The sequence below is a fragment of the Mus musculus genome, chromosome 4, assembly GCF_000001635.26.
Source record: "Mus musculus strain C57BL/6J chromosome 4, GRCm38.p6 C57BL/6J".
In the NCBI taxonomy this organism is placed as follows: Eukaryota; Metazoa; Chordata; class Mammalia; order Rodentia; family Muridae; genus Mus; species Mus musculus.
Window position 1 is genome coordinate 84,958,751 of NC_000070.6, and position 25,426 is coordinate 84,984,176.

At 39.3% G+C, this 25,426-nt stretch overlaps 1 protein-coding gene across 9 annotated transcripts in view; it reads left to right on the plus strand.

Annotated features, from left to right (window-relative positions):
* Positions 1–25,426, plus strand: part of Cntln (centlein, centrosomal protein) — a 250,137-nt gene that overhangs the window by 76,964 nt on the left and 147,747 nt on the right. For 7 of the 9 annotated variants that reach the window (XM_006538026.4, XM_006538031.4, XM_006538032.4 and 4 more), the window contains 3 exons: positions 12,381–12,514; positions 15,113–15,275; positions 20,574–20,771. In XM_006538026.4, the coding sequence (XP_006538089.1) occupies positions 12,381–12,514; positions 15,113–15,275; positions 20,574–20,771 (495 nt within the window). Of the gene's footprint in view, positions 1–12,380; positions 12,515–15,112; positions 15,276–20,573; positions 20,772–24,304; positions 24,433–25,426 lie in introns of those variants that run through there. The other 2 variants (XR_881069.3, XM_006538029.3) reach the window with 2 other exon arrangements.

A 25,426-nucleotide genomic window follows, 5' to 3' on the forward strand; every position in this document is an offset into this window, starting at 1 on the left:
AGGAAAAGATACTAATTTTCTATCCTATGTACATATTTATTTTTATTTGCTTTGGACCAAGTTATAGTGAGATTTTTTAGGTTATAGGATAACTGTTTTTAAGCTTTTGAGTAAACTGTCTAATTCTGTTCTAAATAGCTATGTATCCTTTTTTTTTTTTTTTTTTTAAATATCTTTGTCTACAATATTGTCTGCCTTTTTGGCTGTAGTTAACCCGGTGATAGTTGTGAAATGGTATCTCATTGTATGTGTGCTTTTTGGTCCTTATTCTGTTTTTTTGTGGTAATGGGGATTGAACCTAGAGCCCTGTGCATGATAAGTAAATGTTCTACCACTCTATCCCCAGTTCTGATTTTAATCTGTATCATGATAATGATGTGAGCATCTTTTCATGTGTTACTGGTCATTTGCATAGCTTTGTAGAATTGTCTATGCAAATGCAGTGAATATAAGTCCCTCACTTGATATAGAATTTGACACTGTTTTGTTGAGGTTTTTGGACTGATCTTTACTTGTTTTTTTTTTTTTTCTTAATAAGTATAGTAACAACAACAAAAATGATCTTGCTATATTGTACCAGTTTGATTTTGTGCTGCTGAGTTTATATAATTCTACTTTAGTTTTTCTAATGGCTGGGTCTGCCCTTTCACACTGCTATGAGCTAGTGATGTTTCTTTAAGCACAAAGGAGTTTCTCACTTTTTATGCAACTTGGCTACTTTAATTTTTTATTGTTGCTCAATTTTTTGGATGGTATAAGAAACCAATCTATAATCAAAAATCATAAGACTGGATCCTACCTGCTGATGTTTTTATGATTTCCCTGAAGCAAATATTTTCTCTGCATACACACACACACACACACACACACACACACACACACACACACACACACACACACACACACACACCCTACCACTAAATTCTACATAAGAGAGAAAATTAGTCACATTTTGTCTTACTGATAACTTTTTAATGTGGTGTAGGATACAGGTTCAACTTTATTCACTCAAATCTTTCAGTTCCCCACACTACAAAAACAAAATAACAAAAACATAAAACAATAACCAAGGCCTACAAAAGAGAAATTGATTGCCTTTTACCCACCAAAATACCACCAAATATCTTGGCATTCTTGTTAAATACTATTTAACATAAATATGAGTTTATTTCTGGAACTCAGTTCTGTTCCTGTTTTTATATATGGTCTCTAGTAGCCATACTACGTTGATTACTGGAAACTTGTAGCTAATTTCAAATATTGGGTGTGGATTTTTCCCCCCAAAGTTGGCTATATTCAAGGTCTTATATTTGCACCTGAATTTTAGAATCAGTCTTACCATGTCTACAAAAAAAGCCATGTTTCATTAGAGGGGAGAAGAAAGACGAAACATATATAATGCATTTATTTTCAGTTTTGTTGATTGTTTGTCTCCAGGGCCTCTTCAGTTTTCTAGTAGCATGTATTTCCCACCACATCCTGTCTACCTCAGCTCTCTGGATCTGCTTGAACAGTACACATCTCTTCCTTTCATGTCCTACTGGCGGATCTTGTGCAGATAATTAACGCAGTGTAATATATTAATATTATATTTTATTTATCCATCCTTTCCATGCATTTCGAGTGGTGAGTTTATTTCTTTTATTTCAAGAGTAGAGTGACAAGAGAACCTAACTTTTGCAGTGTTCTTGTACTGTTAGGAATGTCTTTCAGTCAGTCCCTCATTACCTCCATTGTGAATGTATGGCAGTCTGCCCCACATCACCTCCAGCACTTTCTTCTTTTGTATTTTGTTATTATTTTTAGAGCGTAGTGTGCATTTTGTTTCATTTTATGTATGTATATATGCCTATTGATGTTTTTGGTTGCTATGAGAATTGCATGTTACCATCCTAACATATACCAATTTAGATTGAATTTTAAAATGTCAGTTGCCAATGTCTTACAAAAACTCGGCTTTCTTGTAGAAATTACTTCATGTAGAATAATTCCAGAGGTCAGAAATTATAACACGAGTATAAAGACTTGTTTTGTTCTTCATTTTAATGAAAATGCTTCCAGTGTTTCTCCATTTAACATAATATTGGCTGTTGGTTTGCCATATACAGTGTCTATTTGTTATTTCTATTCCATGTTTTTTCAGGGCTTTATCATGAGTGGATGTTGGATGAGAGACTATCTTATTTTGTCTTGTGTTAATATATGTAATTAATAACCTTTATTGATTTATGTATTTTGAAACATTCCTGCCTCTCTACAGTAAGCCCAACCTGATCAGGGGGAATGGCCTTATGATGTGTTCTGAAGCAAATCATACTTGGGTGTGAAAGTATTTTATTGATAATTTTTATTTTTAAGCTCTTTTGGGATATATGTCTGTAATTTTTTTATTTTTATCTGCTTTTGGTATCAGAATAAAGACTAGCTTTGTAGAAAGGGTCTGTTGCTATTCCTTCTTTTTCTATTTTATGGAATAGTTTTGAGAAATATTGGTATTGTTTTTCTTTGAAGTTCTGATAAAATTTACTAGAGAATCCTTGTGGGCCTGGACTTTTTTCTTTTTAGTTGGGAGATCTTTGTCTCATCTCAGTTTAAGTTGTTAAGTCATACACACCTAGAAATCTATTACTTTTAATTTTCAATGTAATAAAATGTATAAAAGAAAGTTTTCATTTTCCTTATGAAAGGTAGTGTTCCTTGGTATATAGTACTTTGGGCTGACCGTTATCTGAAAGATAACCTGAAATAACCTAAAAGGACCTGACATATATTTCTCCAGATCTTTCTGTCTTGTAAAGTTTATTCCAATAAGATACTGTTATTCTGACAAGCCCGCCTTTATATGAGACTTGATTTTTTTATCTTTCTGCTTTTAATATGGTTTGTGTATTCTATTAGATGTTTTAATTATACTGTGCTGAGTTCTTTTCCTAATCTTGTTTCTTTGTAATATTAAATGTCCTCTGTATATACATTGCCATCTCCTTTCCTAAATGAGACATTTTCTGTTAGGATTCTTTAAAAAAGATTTTCCATGCCTGTAGAACAAGCTTTTTCTTCCTCTTTGCCTGTTGTCCATAAAATTGGCCTCTTTCGAATAAACCATATATGTTCCACAGATACTCTTTATATTTTATCATTCTCCTTGTCTGATTGCTCCAGTTTATCTGTCATGTTTTCAGATACTCTCTCCTGTCTCTGATCCATGGTACTGGTGAAACTCTACAGGGAGATTTTTATCTCCAGGATTTTGTATTGGTTTTTACTTATCATTTCTCTTTGTTGAATTCCTCTTTCCCATCCTGAGTTGTTTTCCTCATTCCATTCAGCAACTTTGTGCTCTCAATCAGTGAACCTTTTTCCTTTCCTTTCCTTTCTTTTCCTTTCCTTACTTTTCCTTTTCTTTCTTTTCCTTTCCTTTCCTTTCCTTTCCTTTCCTTTCCTTTCCTTTCCTTTCCTTTCCTTTCCTTTCCTTTCCTTTCCTTTTCTCTTTTTGCCATACTTTTATTATTTCTTTGGAGTTTCTAATTCACTCTCAGTGCCATTGTGGTAATAAATTTGAGGAAAATTATGGTATTTTGATTTTTAAATGTATCTTATGCATCTGTACTATTTATTTGCTTAGTTTAATTTTTATTAGCTAGATTCATTTAAAGTATTTGCAGTATTCGCTTGAACTTGGTTGTGGTGGAGGTGGTTGTATAGTTCAGAAAATATTTCCTCATTCTTGAAGCATATAGGTGACTTATGTAATCTCTATATTAACCATGAGAACCTGCTCACTTTGCTCTTAGCCTCTTAGTAAAATGTTCAGTTCAGTTCAGTTCAGTTCAGCGCGCGCGCACACACACACACACACACACACACACACACACACACACGAATTTCTTTTTGATTCTTTTTAAATCCTTCCATTAATTTATATTTTTTGGTTTATATATGCAGGATTCCACATTTTTTTGTCTAATTTTCCTTTTTTTTAATATTACTGCCTGGTAGTGTAGCATGTAGAATTCCTCAGGTGTGATGTCTCAGTATCCTGTTCCTTTTGACAGGGTTATGTTTCTCTTGCTCCTTTTGGTGTCTTCTTATGCTTTGTTGCTGAAAGTCAAGCATTTGCTGTGGTAACTGGTAGTACCTGAAATAAGTTTCTGCCCAGGCTTGAGGGTTTGGCCTTTGCTAATTTTTTAAATAGTTGCTTTATTTTGTTATTTTTACAATCAGTTCACAAAGGCCATATTCCTCAGTACACATTTCCACTGAAATCTCTCATTTAACTCAAGTTCAGTTGTATGAATGTAGTGGTCTAACCTGTGGTTCCAGCATAAAGAGGGTGAGGCAATTTACTTAATGGTAAGTAATAGACCAGCCTGGAGTACAGAATGGAATTTGTCTTAACAAACAAATAAACAAACCCCATAGAAGAACAAAGCAGGGGTGGGAAAATGGAATGACAGGACTTCTCTTGAGTGCTAAGAGTTAGAACTAACAATTCAAATAAACACCCAATCACGCCCCAAACCCCTTCCTGAGTCTTGGTTAGCTCTATGCTCTTTTCCTACTTCATCACACCAGTGCCATCTTCAAGGATTAGCTAGAGGAACAATGGGTCAGGGGATTTTCTGAGCAGCTAGTGTGCTTTGAGAGTGTTGGCTGATTCCTAAATTCTTCTGTGTAGATGGGTTTAAAGTTGCCCTCACTCCTATTCCTTGGGTGTTCTGTTGCATGTTTAGATTTGTAACTCATTCTTTCTAGCATCAGTAGTTATTTCCTCTTGTTGATTTTCGTAAGTAATGGTTCACACTTTTCTTGATTGTGCTTTGAGTTACAATTAGGGAAAGCTGCCTTGCATCAAATGCTTGCGTGTCTCTAGACAAGTTAACATGGACAGTTTGCAGTAGATATTGAGTAAGTCCTGTTTTATACCCTAATGAACCAGAAACATGGCTTCTTACTTTAAGACTACCACTGTTTTAGCAATTCCTAGCCTTAAGATCCCCTGTTACTCGGGTGGATGTGTAGAAGGTCAAATGCAACAACCTCGTAAATTCATTGGCTCATTGCTCCCAAATCCATTTGCCTTTCAGGCTTTGGTCTGAGTATTTTTCAGAGCTCAGTTATACTCTGGAACCTTCTACTTATCTTTCAGTGTTTCTAAAGGAGATGGCGGATTTATTAAATGTAGGATACTGGGTTTGGCATGAGTTGCTCTTTAAGTATGTTTAATATATTATCCTAGTGTCTTTATCCCTTGGTATCTATAACGAGAAGCCACTTGTTAATCATATTTAGGTAATTCTAAGTGATACCTCACTTTTGAGATTCTCCCTGTGTCTTTGGTGTTCAGCATTTTTACTGTACATGGATCTCTCTGCACTTGTGGCATGTGACATTTGTTGAGCTCTGTGGCATTTAGAGGCTCCCCCCTTTTTTATGGTTGTGCAGTTTTTACCCATTATTTCTCCAAACATTTTCCCCTCACTTTTGGTATTCCCTGACTAATACTTTTCTAAGGCTGATATTTTTTTCTTTAATCTTTATCTTCAAAATGGTTGTCTTTATTTTTGTCAGTTAATATCTAAGGCTAAACTCTTCTATTGAATTTATTTATATTTACTGTGCTTTTCTAACTTAGAATTTGACCTAGATATTTAAACTATTTTGTTTTTAGATGACACTTGTATTCATTTGTTTATTTTCATGTTTCAACAAAACTTTATAGTAAGTTTGCTAAGTCCTGAAGTTAAAAGAAATAGACCTAAACAATATGTAAGTCCATATGCAATGAAATGATAGACAATCTACATATCAAATTAAAGCTAGACAAATCCAGTAGGGGGAAAGTGTCTCAAAGGGTCTCAAAGGGCAACAGAGTCAGAGACAACTCCTGAACTCACTGTTAGGTGTCCCACAAGACCAAACTACACAATTATAACCTATGTGATTAAGGGCCTAGGTCAGGTCCATGCAGTCTCTCTTGTTGGCCGTTCAGCCTCTGTGAGCCCTTATAGGCCCTTTGTCCCTCTGGCTCCTAGAATCCTTCCTCCTGATTACCCAAGTTCAGCTTAATGTTGGCTCTGGGCCTCTGCATCTGTTTCCATCACTGGCTGGGTAAAGACTTTCTGATAGCAATTGAGCTAGATGCCAATCTATGAATATCATCATTTCATTGAATTTTTTTTTTTCAGTTTTTGGTCCTAGCATGGGTCTCTGGGCTCTCCAGCCTCTGGTTTCTGGCCCTCTTAGAAGAGTTGGGGGTGGGGTGGGGGTGGGGGTGGGGGTAGGAGGGGCTTGGGAGTGAGAGGTGGGGCTCTTATGGCATGGGTCTCAGGCTGGATGAGTCATTGATCAGTCACTTGATACTACTTTTGTAATCATACTTTTTCTGTACTTACTAGTTTCAGGTTTTAGGTTTTTAGGGTTGTTTTAAATTTGCTGTGTGACTACCTCATCATTTCACAGCCACTTCTATTCCTTCTCTCATAGGCGAATGACACTTGGATGCTTATTTGCATGTCTTAACATTCTGTTGTTGTTTTACTGAAATGTGTGAATTGTAGTGTTTTGGGATAACAGTTCCTTCCTGCTTCCATCCTAGGGCTTCCTGGTTTTAGGGATCATTTACTTCCTGGTGATCTGGACTAGATTAGTAAAAGGAAGTCCTCAGATGTTGCTTCCCAGAGGTTGGGCCTGGGCAGGTGGCCAACTCAGTTTGTGTTTCTGCAGTATTCTTCTTTCCTCTTTCTCTTCTTAGTCTCATTGTTGATTTGTCTGTTAGTGTCCATGCCATCCTGAGTTGATAGGCTGTAAAAATTGCTAGTTGAGTGTTCCATTGCGGACAATGTCTTGGTACTCTAGCTGCTCAAAAGTTTGATTTCGTTCAATATGAGTCATTTGCTGAGTTAGAGAAAAATGTGATCAAGTCTATATAGGTACATACTTGTAATCATAGCCCTCAAGAGCCTGAGGCTAGAGTGTTGGAGTTTCAAGACCAGCCTGGGTTACCTAGTAGGCTTATGGACAGCCAGAACTATCAGTGGTACCATGTGTAGGATAAAATGGCCATAATTTCTAATGATCGTTTGAGTGTACAATTTAGTGAGGCTAACTACATTCATGCTCTTACGGAGCCATCCAGTGGATCTTTACCTTGCATTTCTTGTTCCCAAGTCTTCTACAGTTGTGATTCTACTTTTTGTTTCTAAGAGTATGAAAATCTTAGATATCTTATAAAAAGAAACCTTAGTATACTTTTTGTGTCACAATCAAGGTTTCTAGATGTTACAGTAAATGTCAAATTTTTTCTTATATTATTATGGTAAGAGCAAATTAACATAAATATCATCTTAGCTATTTTGTATTGTGCAGTTTGGTAAAATATATTTACATTGCAGTAAAATTAATGTACAGAGATGTCCTTCCTTCTGAGATGAAATACAGTGTCATAAATAACCATGATTTGACTTTCTGTATCGAGAATTTGACTACTCTGTATACCTCGTATGCCTTTGTCTCTGTAATCGGTTCCTTTCACTTAGTCTGAGGTCTTCAAGGGTTAGCCATGTCCTCACATCTGACAGGATTTCCTTCTATTTTAAACTGCTCAACATCCCATTGTATATCTATATACATTTGTCCATTACTTGATGTCAGTGTGCTATTGGATGGCTTCCATCTCTTGGGTGTTATAAATTTTGCTGCCACGCACATGATATGTAAGTACGCACTCAAGATCCTGCTCTGAGTTCTTTTTGCTCGATAGCCCTGAAGCACGCGGACCTCTCTGTAGACAAGTCTGGCCTTGAGAGAGTTCTGTCTGGGTCTGCCTGCTGTGTGCTGGGGTTTAAAGGCCCATGATACCAGTGACATGTGGTTCTTAATGTTTTGAAAAACTTCTATGCTGCTTGTCACAGTGTTAGACTATGGTCAACAAGAGAGAGCGTCCATATCCCTGCCCATACTTATTTTTAGTGGTTGCTGTTCTAATCTGTGTGAGGTGACACTTCACTCTGGCTATGATTTCTATATCTCTGATGAAAATCATAGTAATTTTGAACATTTATTTGAGAAATTTGCATTTTATAATTGGTCATATCAATTTAAATTTCTTGCTTTTTTCAAAAAATTAAATTATATGATAGTGCCTTTTCAATGTATTTATTGTGTCTTTTGATAGCTCTTATAAAGTTTTATTTCTCTGCTTTTTTATACCTTCTTGCCTATTTGCTTGCATTGCTTGTATGTTTTGTGTCAAGGCTATCACTGTTAAATGATGTCATGAAGCTTTCCCCTTAAAACAAAACAAAACAAAACAAAACAAAACAAAACAAAAGACAGGTCCAATTTTTATTATCTATATACTCAATGGAGCATGGTCAAACTCTGTGATATACCCCTTAAAGAATTGAGTCTTTCCCTCCCCATACCCCACCAGAAGGCATCAATTGCGCAGCGCTAACTTCAGCATCCTTATAACATGTTTTAAAAGTTCTTTAAGAAGACTTCCTGTTTAGGCTGTTACCTTTTTCGGGGGAGGTCAGGTCCTGGGGGGAGGTAAAGGTGTTTTAAGAAGCCTTCCATTGGCTGGGCAGTGGTGGCACACACCTTTAATCCCAGCACTCAGGAGGCAGAGGCAGGTGGATTTCTGAGTTTGAGGCCAGCCTGGTCTACAAAGTGAGTTCCAGGACAGCCAGAGCTATACAGAGAAACCCTGTCTCAAAAAAACAAACAAACAAACAAACAAACAAACAAAAAAAGAAGCCTTCCATGTCCCTCATCCTTCATCACTAATATTACTGCCAAACAGGTTCCTTTCTCTTCATAGTCAGGGGTCATGGGTCATAGGTCTCTACATGATTTCTGGCCACAGCACAAACCATGAACATTGTACCCAGCTGCAGTAGAAACCATGAACCCAGACAAGGCCCTCAGAGGCTGCAGCATAGGCCAGTGATAACCCACTTGGTCTTTGATAGTAACACAGGCCACAGACATCAACACAGACCCTGGCTACAGCAGGACTGCAGATCCCTCGGGTGGCCAATTCAGGACACTCAGATAAATATGGGCCCCATTGGCAGCACATCCCAGAGACAGTGACATGGATTCAGGCCAAGGCATTTTTGACCATGGACATCCAACTGGAGTTAGGTGGTGACTCGGGCCTCCAACATCAGCCTGGTCCTTGGCTGCATCAGGACTACTGACCCACACATGATCCTCAGTGGCATCACACACCACAGTGGTCTTTCTAGGAGGTCCAGTCTAAGAAGTGAACCTTTCCTCAGCTCATGCCTCCATCATTGTCTAGAGACAAGATGATCCCAAGAAGTGTTAAGGATGTGTGTGTGGAGTCTGCATTTGTGCAGGCTCCAGACTGCTGTGCATGACCCCTGTGTCCCTACTGGACCGTGACATGATCCACCATCCACCTCAGCCCTCTCTCACACCTGTCCATGAGCCCACCTCTCACACATTCATCCTTTTTTTTTACATTTCTTTTTTAAAATTAGTAAAATTTATTTTAAAATATACAACTCAGTATTGACTTTTTTAAAGTCATCAAAATAAATTATAATAGTTAAATGCCTCTTAAATATACATGATGTTTTCTGAAGCTAAAAGTAATATGAATTCAACCAGTTTTTAAAATTTATTTGAAACATTAAACATGATAGAAGTAGGAAAAAAAATCTCTTATGAAGTCTTCTATGAAAGGAAATTGTGACAGCCTTCTGACTAGACAGAAACCATTCCATCTCCAAGGGAGAATACGTAGTGTAACTATGGCTTTATACAATGAATTTGGTAGTGTTCCTTCTGTCTCTATTTTGTGGAATAGTTTGAAAAGTATTGGTATTAGGTCTTATTTGAAGGTCTGATAGAATTATGCATTAAACCCATCTGGTCCTGTCTTTTTTTCTTTTTTTTTTTGGTTGGGAGACTTTTAATGACTTGCTGATTGCTTCTATTTCTTTTTCTTTCTTTCTTTTTTAAAATTTATTTACTTAGTGAACTATGTATGCTCTTTTGTGATTGGATTACCTTACTCGGGACTGCTTCTATTTCCTTATGGGTTATGTAACTGTTTAGATGGTTTATCTGATCCTGATTTAACTTAGGTATTTGGTATCTGTCTAGAAAATTATCCATTTTACCCAGATTTCCCAGTTTTGTTGAATATAGGCTTTTGTAGTAGGATCTGATGATTTTTTAAAATTTCCTCAGTTTCTGTGGTTATATCTCCCTTTTCATTTCTGATTTTGTTAATTTGGATACTGCCTCTGTGCCCTCTGGTTAGTCTGGTTAAGGGTTTATCTATCTTGTTGATTTTCTCAAAGAACCAGCTCCTGGTTTTGTTGATTCTTTGTATAGTTCTTTTTGTTTCTACTTGGTTGATTTTAGCCCTGAGTTTGATTATTTTGTGCCTTCTACTCCTCTTGGGTGTATTTGCTTCTTTTTGTTCTAGAGCTTTTAGGTGTGCTGTCAAGCTGCTAGTGTATGCTCTCTCCAGTGTCTTTATGGAGGAGGCACTTAGAGTTGAGTTTTCCTCTTAGCACTGCTTTGTGTCCCATAAGTTTGGGTATGTTGTGGCTTCATTTTCATTAAATTCTAAAAAGTCTTTAATGTCTTTTTTTATTTCTTTCCTTGACCAAGTAATCATTAAGTAGGACACTGTTCTGCTTCCATGTGTATGTGGGCTTTCTGTTGTTCTTGTTGCTATTGAAGACCAGCCTGAGTGCATGGTGATCTGATAGGATGCATGGGATTATTTCAATAACTTTGTATCTGTTGAGGAAGAAATATATAGCCAACGGAGTTTTAGGCAGGAGAAATGTTTGTTCTTGTCTATGATTTAAGTTAGTTTAAGGAAGTTCCAGACTATCGACTGCTGCTGTCTGCATTAGATTCTTCCTAACTCTTTAGAGGATTATATTCTTAAGAGATAATTACTGGGGGTTTAAACATGTTCATTACACAAGTGTGTCATTAGCTTTCTGTATCAGTTGACATTTGTTGTAAAAGTTAGGAGTGAAATAATTTTCTGAGCATGTGTCTGTAACCAAAATAACTGAAAAATATAAGTTTAAAACCTTGCTTTTATGAAATTTATATCATCGGTGATATGTAGACATGCATAAGCAATAAAACCTTCAGCTTTGTCACATAGGGATAAGTGGTATGAAGAAAAATGTGACAAGAAAAATGTTTGTAGCTTAGATTGGGGAGGTTTCTAGTTAATTAGGATAGTACCAATAACGTTTAATGTGTGTGCTTGCATGTGGGACCACCCACCACAGCATGGTAGCCCTCAGGGATGGCATTCCTGAAGAAATATGATTCTCCCTCCTCCCACAGATCCTCAGTTGCCAGTAGCTTCACAGCTAGAGGTAGGACTTCAGGAAGTCCTTCTCTACCCATGCTGAGAGTTTGACTGCTCTGATCTTGTGCAGCCCTTATGCTTGTCACAGCTTATGAACATGGGCCCCTTTGCTATTCAGCAAATAACGTTTCATTGCAGGCACCCACCACTTGTGGCTCCTGTTGCTTCCTATTCTTCAGTGATCCCAGGGCCTTTGGGAATGGGGTATAAAATGGACTTAGAGTTTAACAATCTATAGTTTTTACTCACTGGGAGTTGACCAGTTGTGAGTATCTGTGTTAATCTCTGTCTAATGCACATAGAAGCTTCTCTAGTGATGGTGGAGAGAAGCACTAATTTCTTATTATAAAGATAATATATTAAGGGTAGTTTAATACTATTTCAATAATAGTTTTGGTAGATCAAGCCTAGGGCCTCAAACATACTAGGCAAGCATGTTGTGTAGTACCAGGCAGCATCCCCAGCCTCTAGTCTCCCTTGAACTTCAGATTTTCTAAGGGTTTTTGCATAGCAATATTTTTCTGTTACCTATTTCACTCTAATGTTCGTTTGTCTCTTTTACACACTTTTGAGATTCTAAGGCCTCCAGTTTGCAATTTTTCCTTTATCCAGTTTCTTGAACCCTCTCACACGAAGCATGGGTCAAGTGGAATCTTGAGATTGGCAACTTTGTCTGAATGCTACCTAAGTACTTAAAAAATTTACCTGGTTTCCAGGCTAGAGAAAATTTACCTGGTTTCCAGGCTAGAGATCAAAGCTCTTTACCTGTGGTTTTGTTTTTTTTTCTTTTGTGATTTTGTTTTACCTGTTATAAACCTTTTAGATTTACCATTTCTACATCCTTGCATTTTGTATTAATTTCTTCTTTGTAGTTAAGTGTCTAGCAGGATACAGAGATGAATCCTGTACATTCCCCCTGCATCTTATAAAATAAATATCATATACTTTTGTTTATACTTCATGTTTATTATGTTTAATACAAGTGCTCTAACTTTAGGTCCTTGAAGAAAATTTGATTGAAGCAAAGAAAGAAATTGAGTCAGCACAGACTAAATATAATGTTGTGTCACAACAGCTGAATAACAAACAGGCTGAACTTCTCCAAAAAGATATGGATATTACATTGATCAGGCAAGTATATTCAGTTTTGAATTTTATTAGAATATCAGTAGTCATTCAGCATGCGCACTTATGTACATGGATATTGTTAATACTTCCAAATGATAACAGTATGTCTCCCATAGGCACATATAGTTATGCAGTGAAAATCCGGAATAGTGTGACTAAAGCGGCACTAGTTAGTTGGGGGAGCGGGCTCCCCAGCACTGAGAGATCAGGACTCTGTTTAAACAAGAACAGTGCTTGCATATTGTTTTCTGAACTTTTCTTCTGAATATGAACAGTGCATTTTCCTTAATTTAAAACACTGGACTCACTTTTCTTACCTGTTCTTAAAGAGATTAGGATGCTGACAAAGGCACCTTAGGGAAGGACAGCTCCCTCCACCCCACCCCCACCCCCAGGTCCCCAGAGGGGAAGGTGTGTGGCATCTATGAACAAGTACTTCCTGTCCATGTGCTGCCGTGTGAGGTGAGACTAGGAAGCAGAGAGAATTCCCATCTGGATCTGACACCGGAGTACGACCTGCCAACCCCATGCCCGCATTGATCTGGGTTTGCATCCAGGCTCCAAGCCTAGAAAGTCAGCAACCTCAGCAGACAGTGCCAAGAGCTCGGGAGCCAGCCACAGCTCGGGAGCAGTGAGTTTGTGAGGAACAGTTCACAGCAGACTTGCACACAGACCCACGTACTTTTCATAATTCCTGTTCACTTTTCTTTGTTTCCTTATAAAGTCAGGTCAAATTCAAGCCTTCCCAGTGGCCCAGAGAGAGACAAGAAGGGAAGGAGGGAGAGAGAGGAAGGGAGGAAGGGAGGAAGGGAGGGAGGGAGGAAGGGAGGAAGGGAGGAAGGAGGGAGAGAGAGGAAGGGAGGAAGGGAGGAAGGGAGGAAGGAGGGAGAGAGAGGAAGGGAGGAAGGGAGGAAGGGAGGAAGGGAGGGAGGGAGGGAGGGAGGAAAGGAGGGAGAGAGAGAGAGAGAGAGAGAGAGAGAGAGAGAGAGAGAGAGAGAGAGAGAGAGAGATCTAACAGCATGGCTATAAAGTAGTGTAAGAGGTAGGACAAAGCACACACTCGTCGTCACACAGACATTTTAATTCTCAAAAGTCTCAGTAATGTGAGCATCTCCCTTCTCTATATCGTCTGGTTGTGTTTGTTATCACTGATGATACATATATTTTGAATTTAAAAATAATAATTTTGTGTATATGAATTCTTGCTCTTATTAAGAGACAGGCGGTGTATCTGAATACTGGAAGATAAATAATTTTTGTTCTTATTTTCTGCCTGTTATAGTTTAACTTCCTGACACACTTTTTACATGCAGCATTTATTGACATAGGTCTCTTGGCCACCGGGCTCTCACTGTCCACAGCGGACATACTACTGCTATCTCCTTTGTTAAGATTTCTGTTTTAGTAAGAGAAAACAGCACAACCTAAACCCATTTCTTCTGTTTAAATGCCTTTATCATATTCCTTAGAGGCACTGTGAAGTTCCTTATTCACTCATCCTCAAGATTTGAAGGTTATTTTTATACATTCCCACTCTTCAGTATTCTATGACTACTGAAGACAGTAGAAGATAGGTTTTGCATATGTATTTGTCTGTGTGGGTACAGGGTTTATAAATACACTTGAGAAAATTCTTGCCTTAAATGTCTAAAAAGCAAAGCTTATTTTCTCTGTATTAATTTTCATCAGTCTCAAATAACTATTTGCATATTTTTATCTTAAATCCTTTCATATTTTTAAGCTATACATAAGAAAATTGCCACTTTAAGTGCACTCTACATAATATATAAAATAAAATGTATTTTTGTTTATATATGTATATAAAATAGGTATTTTAACCAACTAGATGGTGGAACCTGAAATAATGTCTCTATAATTACTCTTTCTGTCAAAATAGAATATCCAAACAATTTTTAGTTTTTTATGATTCGTGTTACACAAGATTTCCTGCCATGGGGATCTGGAAGTCTGGACCCCAGAGGTGGTGCTCTCCTGGGTCCTGAGCATCTTAGCTCTTCCACTGGGTCATTTGTCTCCCACTTTACCAGTGTTCACCTGGGTGTTGCAAGGACAGTTTCCCTTGTGTTGTTTTTCTTCCTTCTGACTGTGGCGCCTCACTGTCTTATAGATCATCTCCAGAGTCACATGGTGGTTTGAAAACTTTATTAGACCTTTTGATGTATTTTATTTTTTCACTATACTTAATGTAAAATGAAAGCATAACTTACCATATATTTAAAAGTATCTGATGACTATAGTGAGAACCACTGCTTATGAGTTCATGGAACTAAAATTTTAACTTTATTTCAATAAGAAGGTGGTTCTATGACAATATATCCAGAATTTTTTATTTCTATCAAGCTATAAAAGAAAATTGATAAGTATTTGCCTTTGAAAACCACAGTAGTTCTGTCGATATTTTCTAGATGTATGTGATAAATATTAAGTACTTTATATATTATCTTATTTATTAGTAAGTTTGCCTGCAATAAAAAATAGCAGATGAAAATAGGACGGCAATCTATCCCCTTAGATGAGCCCAGTTATTTAACTGCACTGACCTGTATTCATGCTTCTCTCCTTATCGCTTGCTCTGCACAGGAAAGAGCTGCAGGAGCTGCAGAACGTGTACAAGCAGAACAGTGCCCACACAGCCCAGCAAGCAGACCTGATCCAGCAGCTCCAGGCTCTCAACATGGACACGCAGAAAGTCCTGAGGAACCAGGAAGACGTCCACACGGCCGAGAGCATGTCATACCAAAAAGTACGCTGCTGTGTCACTGTGAAAATGTGAAGTTCTATGGATGAACTTAGGAAGACAGACTCAAGCTTTGAGAAATTTTCTATCTTTTTTTTACATGGTTTTTAACTTGTTAATATTTAAGTTTTTGTGAGCTTTCTATGGTAAAATTTAAAAAGTTGAAAATACAGACATAAAAGCAACTTGTAATCAGAACTTTTATTTCTTCTATGAAACATCTAGGTACAATAGTACTCGTATTATAAGAAATAATTGGATCAAGTGTGATCCTGATGTGTGACCTAAGGTACCTATGAAATCCACATCGTTTTATTGGTGAATGTGCTCAGACACTAAGGCGACAATGATGTGGTCTTCACAGGCATTCCTTTTCAATGATTTCCCTCTTTCTTTCTGAGTTTCTTGTTAGTAGTTGCTGTACTCTAGTTGATTCAGGATCCTGCAGCAAGGCTCACGTGTCTCTTTAGCTATGCCAACAGACATCATGAGAGTTATGTTCCTCTATAATAGCTGAGACTAGGTGAGGTTGGAGGAGGTTAAAGATGGTTTTTTGTTTTTTTATCCCCCAGTTCTGGGGGCAGCAGGTGGTAGGTGGAGCTTGTGGGTGTTCTTTACCCAGTGCAGTAGCTGATGCTGTGTGCAGGTGGGCTAGGCTGATGGGTGCAAGTATGTAGTCAGCTTCAAAGCTGTCTTTGTTGAGAGGCTTCTGTATGCTTATAGGGAGTCAGTGCTCGTCCCAGGAGATTTTTCTGGGCCCAGCAGGTTCTCAGTTACTCTAGAGGCCTGTGAATTTGTATTCCTAGTGATAGCAGATGTCTAGGTTCAGTGCTATCCTCCAATGCATTAGGGAGTATGTGTCAGGGAACAGAGACTGAGTTGTGCATTGGATGTGGAGGACCAAGGGAAGCAAGCATTATTCCTGCTGCTTTGAGCACTCTCAGACCCTGTTCAGCAAGCTTCCTCAGGTGAGGGAGGAAGCTGGGACAACCCAGTGCTCTGCCAGACCAGGGCTCAGAGTTCCAAAACCTGCTTGGAAGCAACCCACACATGTCAGACGTGTGGCTTCATAGGCTGAGCAGGTTAGAGCCGCAGATTCACAGCTCTCAGCCTTCACAGGCAATGAGCATGTTCCTTGTCACAAAGAATGGGACCACTACCATCACAAAGTGATCTCATGCCTTAGTTATAAATTTGTATTGTTAACTTTTTTCATACAATGTATTTTGATCATATTTTCTCTTCACTCCCCAAGTTCCCCCAGATCCGTTCTACCTCCCTACTCAACCAAGTGTTCTATTTTCTCCTTCCTCAAAAAAAAAAAAAAAAAAGAACCAAGAAAATGAAACAAGACAAAAACAAAACGATAAACAAAAAAGCACATTTTAAAAAGGCATGAAGTTCATTTTGTGTTGGTCACCTACTCCTGATCTTGAGGCCTACCTTGGAGGGTGCTTGTCATTTCAGTGGAGAAAACTGATTTTCAGTTTCCCAGCAGGTATCAGTTATCAGCAGCTTATTGGTTAGGAGTGGGACTTTGTGTCACTTCCCCTTATCCTTGCAGGGATTTTCCTCTGAATTGAATGTGTGTGGTCCTTGTACATGCATCACCGTGCATTGTGTCTGTAGGGTGCTGTTTCCATAGAGCCATCCCCTCCCTCTGGATCTGACAGTCTTTCTCCTCTTCCTTAAACATTCAGAGAGGGATGTGAAACAGACAGAGAGAGTCGAATGCTCTAAGATCTCTTATTGTAAGCATATGTACTTGTGGGTCTCTGTGTTAATCATTATCTACTGCAAGAAGCTTCTCTGATCAGGGTTGAGTGTTACCCTCTTCGATGGGGACAACAATATGGCATTAGTCATTCTTTTATTATTATGCTCACTTAGTAGAAGAAGAATAGGTTTTTCCTCCAGCACTTTGACATATCTATTCTCAGGTTCTTGGCCTCATTAACAGTGTCAGGTGTTGGTTATATCTCATGGACTGGGCTTTAAATCTAAGAAATTAAGAAGTGTGGTTGGTTACTGCTGTGCCCTTAGTGCTGTTGCTGCTCCAGTGTATCCTGCAGGTGGGTTGCTATGGTGGCTCACAGTATTTGTAGCTGGGTGAGATTGATGCTTTCTTAGAGAGTGTTCACTGTACCTTGCAGCACTATGAACACTAGTCAGTAGGGGTGAAGCCTCTCTTGAGCACTAGGGCCTTACTGCCAGGCTGTGGAGGGTAAATGACAGCGTGGGCAATGGTATGTGATAATTGGTGGTGTGTGTGTTGAGGGGGAGGCAGCTATGGAACCCCGTTGGCAAATTATTCAACAATATAGAACTCATTCTGAGCCTGAATATTTTATTTGGTACATATAGTGCAAAGTTGGGGCATTCTCTCCTCATTATATGGTAAGCTCATTCGGATGCCTTTTATATATTTTAGAAAGCTAAAGTAGTTTTCATATGGATTTCCAAGAGACCTTCATTATTTGTTATCCCTCCCCATTACTTTCTTCACCCTCCTACTCTTCATTTATTCCTCCTATTATAATTTCCTCTTTGTCTATTTGTAACACTATATTCTGTTTCCATTTCTTTGGAAAAATCACTTCTACTCTGTCCCTCAGCCCCTTCTGAGCTACCTAACCTCTGTGAATATTCAAAACGAAGCACACATGCCTAAGGTTAACATTTATCATTCCCATATAACAGAAATCGTGCTGGGCCGTTCACTCTGAGTCGGTGTTAACTCTCTCAGGATGACTGTTTGTAGCTCCATTATTTACCTGAAAATTTTATATTTTTCTTAAGAACTGAATAATATTCCATTGTATGAGTATACCACATTTTCAGTATTCATTTGTCAGTTGATGGAGATTGAGGCTGCTTTCAGCTTCTAATTATTGTAAACAGAGAACAGCAGCGGACTTGGATGAACAAGCATATCTGTAATAGGATGCAGAGACCTTTCAGTATGTGCTCAATCACGAGCGGCATGGGTGGATTCTGAGATAGATCTCGTCCCCGCTTCCTGAGGAACTACCTCACTTATGCCAAGTGGCTGTATAGGTTTGTACTCCTTTCAGAAATGAGCTAAGTGCTTCCCCTTTCCTGACTCCTTGCCAGCATCTGCTGTCATTTGTTTGGTTAATCCTAGCCATTCTGACTAGGGTAAGAACTCTCAAAGTAGTTGTAATTTGCAAGGAAATGTTGAACATTACTTTGTTTTTTCAGCATTTTATCCCTTAACTTGAAACCTCTCTTTTTAGTTCTATACCGCATTTTTTTATTGGGTTGTTTTCTTGGTGTTCAAATGTTCAGTTCCTCTGTGCTCCTCTCTGTGGCACTGCCCCTTTGGCCATCCCCCACAGAGACACTGACTCTGTCACTGGTGACTGGTATGTATTTCCAGGTTTCTAGGAAAGTTCAGTCTTCCTCAATAGGTCTCTCTCACAATATAACACGGCTGTAGCTCTAAGATAAAGGATGTGGTTATATCCTGTGGTTATATAGGTTATATGTGGTTGTATCCATCATCTGGGTTCAGCCCTTTCAAAATCTCCCCTTCTGCTCTCTTTGCCCACTGTCCATCCCTAAAACCCCTCATCCCTTCACCCCAGCTGGCTTCCACCTTTGTCTCTCTGTTTGTCCTGAAACTATCGTCTTAGTTTCTGCTGTTCTTCCTTTTCTCCTTGAAGAATGTTCTCTTTTTACTCTGGTTCTTTTTACATCATTCATGAGGCAGCACAGAGAAAACTGCTATACTGCTGTCTTATCCCAGAAACCAAACAACGGTTGAGCATGTATTTCTTTTTATGCCAGAATCATGCAATAGTATTTAATCCCAAGCAGGTTTTTGGACTATTAACAGAAATAAAGAAACATGTTGTAACAACAACATGAAGCAAGTAAACAACAACAACAACCAACAACAGCAACAAAGGCTCTTCTAAAAGGAGCAGCAAGAAATTTTGATTGCTAGCAGAGGAAACTCTTAACTCAGAATGCCACAACCAATATAGATTAATGAATTTATAATATTAACTAATTTACTCAATTGTGAATAATTTTGGGTATTTACTTGTGCACAGAGAGTAAGGTAAGCACTCTTTCATGGAGCTGGAATATTTAAACTTCTTGCAAGTTCTTCTATGGAAATAAACACACTATTGCCCTGATGCTTCAGCACTGAAAGTCTATCATAAAGATAGACTTAAACTGTGTCCTCCTGTTTGCTGGAATTAAATGTGAATAGGGAGCTCTCCCAGCATCCACTACTCTTTATTTACTTATTTACTATTGAAAATAGGTTCTTCTCTCATATATACTTGACCACAGCTTCCTTTCTCTCCACTCCTGCCACCTCCCTTATTACAAAGGACTTTTTCTCCTCCATTTCCCTTCAGAAAAAGCAGTCCTCCAAGGCATGACAGCTAAATAGGAAACAAGATATACAGGTTGGACAAGGTAACCCAGTAGGAGACAAAAAGACCCCAAGAGTAGGCAAAGATGTCAGAGACCCACCTGCTCCCATTGTTAGGTCTCTAAACACCAAGCTATCAGCCTAACATATGCATAGTAGAGGACCTGGTACAGAGCCATGCAGGGCCCATGCTTGCTGTTTCAGTCTCTGTGAGCCCTACTTATTTGATTCTTGATGTCTTCCATCCCCACTGACTCCTATAATCATTCCTCCCCTGCTTCCATGGATTCCCTGAGCTGCAAGGAGAGTGATACAATGGAGACCTTCAACTGAGCCTCTTTCTCTGCATAGTGTCTGGCTGTGGGTCTCTCTACCTGCTTCTATCTGCTGCTGGAGGGAGCCTCTCTAATGACAACTGAAAAAAGGCACTGATCTATGAATATAGCAGAATATCATTAGGATCCCCACCATTGATCCTTGAAGTCTATTGAGTTTTCTACCCTAAGTCTCTGGGATATCCAGTTTCTGGTCACTGACCATCCAGGCAGTGTTAGACAGGACGGTTGTAGGTTGAGGGTTTCATAGCTGAGTTGGTATCCAGGTTTTTATTTTTAGTACCCTGCAGAGTATCTTCCCATGCCAAAGATACCAGAATGCAGGGATGAAAGCACCTGCTCAACCTCTCTTCTCATGAGTTATCCTGGCCAATAACACGTTGTACATTTTGAATGTCAGATACAGTTTTATGTTGATATCTAACTATATCACTTGTACATTGTGTCTAGTTGTTAGGTGTTAATATAACTTAAGAGCAGGTATATGTCCATATATATGTAACTATATATGCACATGCTTGCCTTATTGATTATATCATTTTTGCTCATTTTCAACAGCTTTATAATGAATTACATATGTGTTTTGAAACTACAAAATCAAATGAAGTTATGCTCCGACAAAGTGTTGTTAATCTTCAAGGCCAACTGTTTCAAAAAGAACAAGAAAATGTAAAATTAAAAGAAAAACTTGAGGAATCACAAGGAACAGCACCCTCTTTATCACCACACGACAGTGATTCAAGCCACTCAGGAAAGGTGAGAGATTTCCTAAAACATTACCTGTTAATATTTTATGTTTTATTTGTGAACATGAATGTTGTAGATGGTACATATTAAAAAAGGAAACGCATGTAGAACTACAGAAGATATTAGATGTAGATGTCTTATGTGTTTGCATTTGTGTGTGATGCACTTATGTACTTATATTTATATGTATGGAAACATGAGGTTGACGTTAGCTGTCCTCTGCCACTCTCCACCTTGCTTTTAGAGGCAAAGAGTCAGTGAATGTGTGCCCATCAGGATGGTCTGGTCCAGGCTCTGTGGTCTGCCTGTCTCTGCTGTCCCAGTAGTGTAGTTACAGATACATGGCATGGTGCCTGTTTTTTCTCTGGGTTTTAGGGATCAGAGGTCAGATTTGCATGCTTCTGTGGCCAGCATTTTATCATTTTATGGGTTAGTGTTCATTGCCTACTTGAGAGGCCTCTAGGGCACACCTGTGAAGGATTGTTTAGTCTCTGGGCATGCCCATAAAGAATATATTGAGTAGGTTAATTGAGATGGGGAGATGTATATTAAAGGGGGTGGCATTATTCCTTGGGCTTTGGTGGTGGTGGTTCTTCCTCCTCCACCACCACCTCCTCCTCCTCCTCCTCTTCTTCTTCTTCTTCCTCCTCCTCCTCCTACTTCTTCACAGTTCAGACTTTATCCTCCTCCAAGTCCACCCTCTGACTGTGTCACATCCCATACCTCCTCCCCCTTCTCCAAGAAGAAGTTCCCACCCCACCAAACCCTATCCAACGAGACCTCTCCATTCGCTGGGGCCTCTTAGGGTTAGGTGCATCTTCTTTCTCACTGAGGCCAGAGCAGGCAGTCCTCTGTTATATGTGTGTTGGGGGCCTCATATCAGCTTGTGTATGCTGCCTGGTTGGTGACTCAGTGACAGATCTCAGGAGTCCAGGTTAGTTGAGACTGTTGGTCTTCCTATGGGGTCGTCCTCCTCCTCAGCTTCTTCCAGCTTTTCCCTAATTCAACCAGAGGGGTCAGCAGCTTCTGTCCAATGCTTGGGTGCAAATATCTGCATCTGACTCAGCTGCTTGTTGGGCCTTTTGGAGGGCAGTCATGATAGGCCCCTGTTTGTAAGCACACCATAGCATCAGTAATAATGTCAGACCTTGGGGCCTCCCCTTGAGCTGGATCCCAATTTGGGCCTGTCTCTGGACTACCTTTTCCTCAGGCTGCAATCCATTTTTGTCCCTGCAGTTCTTTTAGATAGGAACAATTCTGGGTCACAGTTTTTGACTGTGCAATGGCAACCCCATCCCTCACTTGATGCTTTATCTTTCTACTGGAGGTGACCTCTACAAGTTCCTTCTCCTCACTGTTGGCATTTCATCGAAGGTCCCTCCCTTTGAGTTCTGAGAGTCTCTCCCCTCCCAGGTCTCTGATATATTCTAGAGGATCTCCTCACCACTTATCTCCTGAGGTTGCCTGTTTCCATTCTTTTTTCTGGCCCTCAGGGCTTCTGTCCTGTTCCTCCCACTGATCATGTTCCCCTCTTTCCCTCCTTGTCCCCTTTCCCACCCAGGTCCCTCCCTCCACTACCCCTGTGATTGCTTTGTTCCCCCTCCCAAGTGGGATTGAGGTCTCTTCACTTGGGCCCTTTGACTTAACAGTCTTGAGTTTTGTGGAGTGTATTCTGGGTATTTTGTGCTTTTTTGGCTAATATCCACTTATTAGTGAGTACATTCCATGCATGTCATTTTGGGTCTGAGTTATCTCACTCAAGATGATATTTTCTAGTTCCATTCACTTGCCTGCAAAACTCAGGATGCTCTCATTTTTAAGAGCTGAGTAGTATTCCATTGTGGAAATGAACCAAATATTCTGTATCCTTTCTTCTGTTGTGGGACATCTGGGTTGTTTCCAACTTCTGGCTATCACAAATAAGGCTGCTATGAACATAGTGGAACATGTCACCCTGTGGCATGGTGGGGCATCTTTTGGGTATATGCCCAAGAGTGGTATAGCTGTGTCTTCAAGTAGATCTGTTCCTAATTTTCTGAGGAACCTCCAAATTGACTTCTAGAGTGATTGTACTAGTTTGCAATCCCACCAGTAATGGAGTAGTGTTCCTCTTTCTCCACATCCTCTCCAACATGTGCTGTCACCTGAGTTTTTGATCTTAACCATTCTGATTGGTGTAAGATGGAATCTCAGGGTCACTTTAATTTGCATTTCCCTGATCACTAAGGACTTTGAATATTTCATTAAGTGCTTCTCAGCCATTCAGGGTTCCTTTGTTGTGAATTCTCTATTACTTACTGCACAAAAAGGCTGATGTAAGCTGGGCAAAAATACTCATCATTTTCTGCTTCCAGATTGCAGTGTGGCCAACTGCTTCAGGCTTCTGATGCCCTGACTTACCTTGAACCTGAGCTAAAATAACCCTGTTTGACTTGAGTTGCTTCTGTGGGGGTATTTTACTACATACAGAGAGAGGAGAGGAAACTGAGACACTGAGCCATCGCTCATCTCCCACAGCTAACTCTTAGTAACTATAGGCTGGACAATCACTAACTTTAATATTCTTAAATAAATTTGCACCTGTCCTGAACAGATATAGATTATTATTTACATATAATTATTCCCTAGACAAAACAATGTAACCATGCTTTATGCAGTACTTATTACATCAGGCATAATATGTAGAAATGACTTAAAACATATAGGAAAACAACCAAAGGTTATATGCAAATATTTTGATATTTTTTAAATTAGGGACTTGTAGATTTAAAGAAGATTGGAATGAATGCCCTATAGATATCCAAGAGCAAATTAGTGGGTATTGTGGTGAATTATATGGTTATTGAAGAGCAAATTAATAAGGTCATGGGTAATTGAGACTCTAATTTAATAAAGTAGAAAGGGTGTCTAAGAGTACATCTCATAAATGTTTGCCATAATGGGTGTTATATTATACTTGATTCCTATTAGTGATAGCTTTTTCCTGATATTGCATTGACTTGGGAATTTGAACAGGTTGTTTGATTTTCTACAGATTCCTTTATGTTGTGTGAATGCTATGAGCAGCACAGCGACAGACACCTAGGATGCACATGCAGTTAGACAGAGACAAAAGACTGTGGGTTCTCTTCCAGAGTGAACGTTTCTTTAAAATATCCATTGATGTTTGTATATTGTTTTGCTAAGTACTAAAAATATCTGCAAGGAGAACTTGAGCATACAGCCTCTTGGAGCCTTTCATCCGAGTTCCTCCTTTGGCCCTCAGAGTCTTCTCTTGCCTGACCTTCCTCCCAGATGTAATCTCCTGCCTTCAGTTTTCCCACAACTTCTTAGCCATATCTTAGTCATGCCTGAGAAGGGACCTGCACACTAACTGGACCATGCCAGACATGAACAAACTTTGTGTATCTTAAAGCCAAGTTCCTTCTAAATAAATACTGATATTAATAGTATTTATGTCATAGCCTTTATGGTATGTCTTTTAGATAATCTTCAAGATGACATCACACTTAGTGGTTTTTTATTTTTATTTTATTTAATAGCATAATTTAATGTGGACTACCTGTCACCAGTCATGTTTCCAAAGGAAAATGTGTTGACTTTCCCTAGCAGCTGTCAGCTGACCATGTTTGTGGAGCTTGGAGCCCATTCATGCTGGAGTTTTGACTAGGTCAGTCTTATGCAAGTCTTGTGCAAGTAACCATAGCTGCTCTGAGTTCAGGCACAATAGTGTTGTCTTGTCCAGAAAGCATCATTTCATACCTCTCCATGACATCTCCTGACTCTGATGGCCTCGCTGTCCACTGTGCTTCCATATTCCCTAAGGCTTGGGAAGGAGACAGGAGTAGTCCAGCCCTACTCCTCCTCCCCATGCCCCTGGGGTCAGTAGTACTTAAACCTTTAACCCTCAGCTTTCACTCCCTCCCTGTCTTCAATGGTACGTGCATCCTACTATCTCTCTAATTAAATTTGTGTGTGTGTGTGTGGGGGGGGGGGTTGCAAGATCAAGATTCCCATAAAACAGCTCCCCTGCCCCCACATTTCTGCATCCCCAGCCCCTCAATTATGGAGCCATTCTGCCCCCAGTATTTCCCTCTCTACTTTCATTTTAATTATATTGTACAATCTCCCCTCACTAATTGCATTTGCCCCCCAGTGGCAGTTCCTAGTTTGCTCCTTCCATATGAACTCCAAGCTCAATACACGAAACAACAGATTTAAAGCTGGGTTCAACATTAGTGAGAAAATATGTGATATTTGGTTTCGTAAGTCTGGGAGAAAGGACCCTGATATAGCTGTCTCTTGTGTGAGGGACTGGAACTCAAGCAGGTCAGGAAGCAGGAGCTGATGCAGAGGCCATGGAGGGATGTTCCTTACTGGCTTGTTTCCCCTGGCTTGCTCAGCCTGCTCTCTTATAGAACCCAAGACTGCCAGCCCAGAGATGGTCCCGTCCACAAGGGGCCTTTCCCCCTTGATCATTAATTGAGAAAAATGCTTTACAGTTGGATATCATGGAGGCATTTCCTCAACTGAAGCTCCTTTCTCTGTGATAACTCCAGCTGTGTCAAGTTGACACAAAACTAGCTAGTACAGGTAAAAACACTTATATTTAATATTAGCATTTTTATGATGTACCCTGTCCTTTAAGTGACGTGACCTCTCTT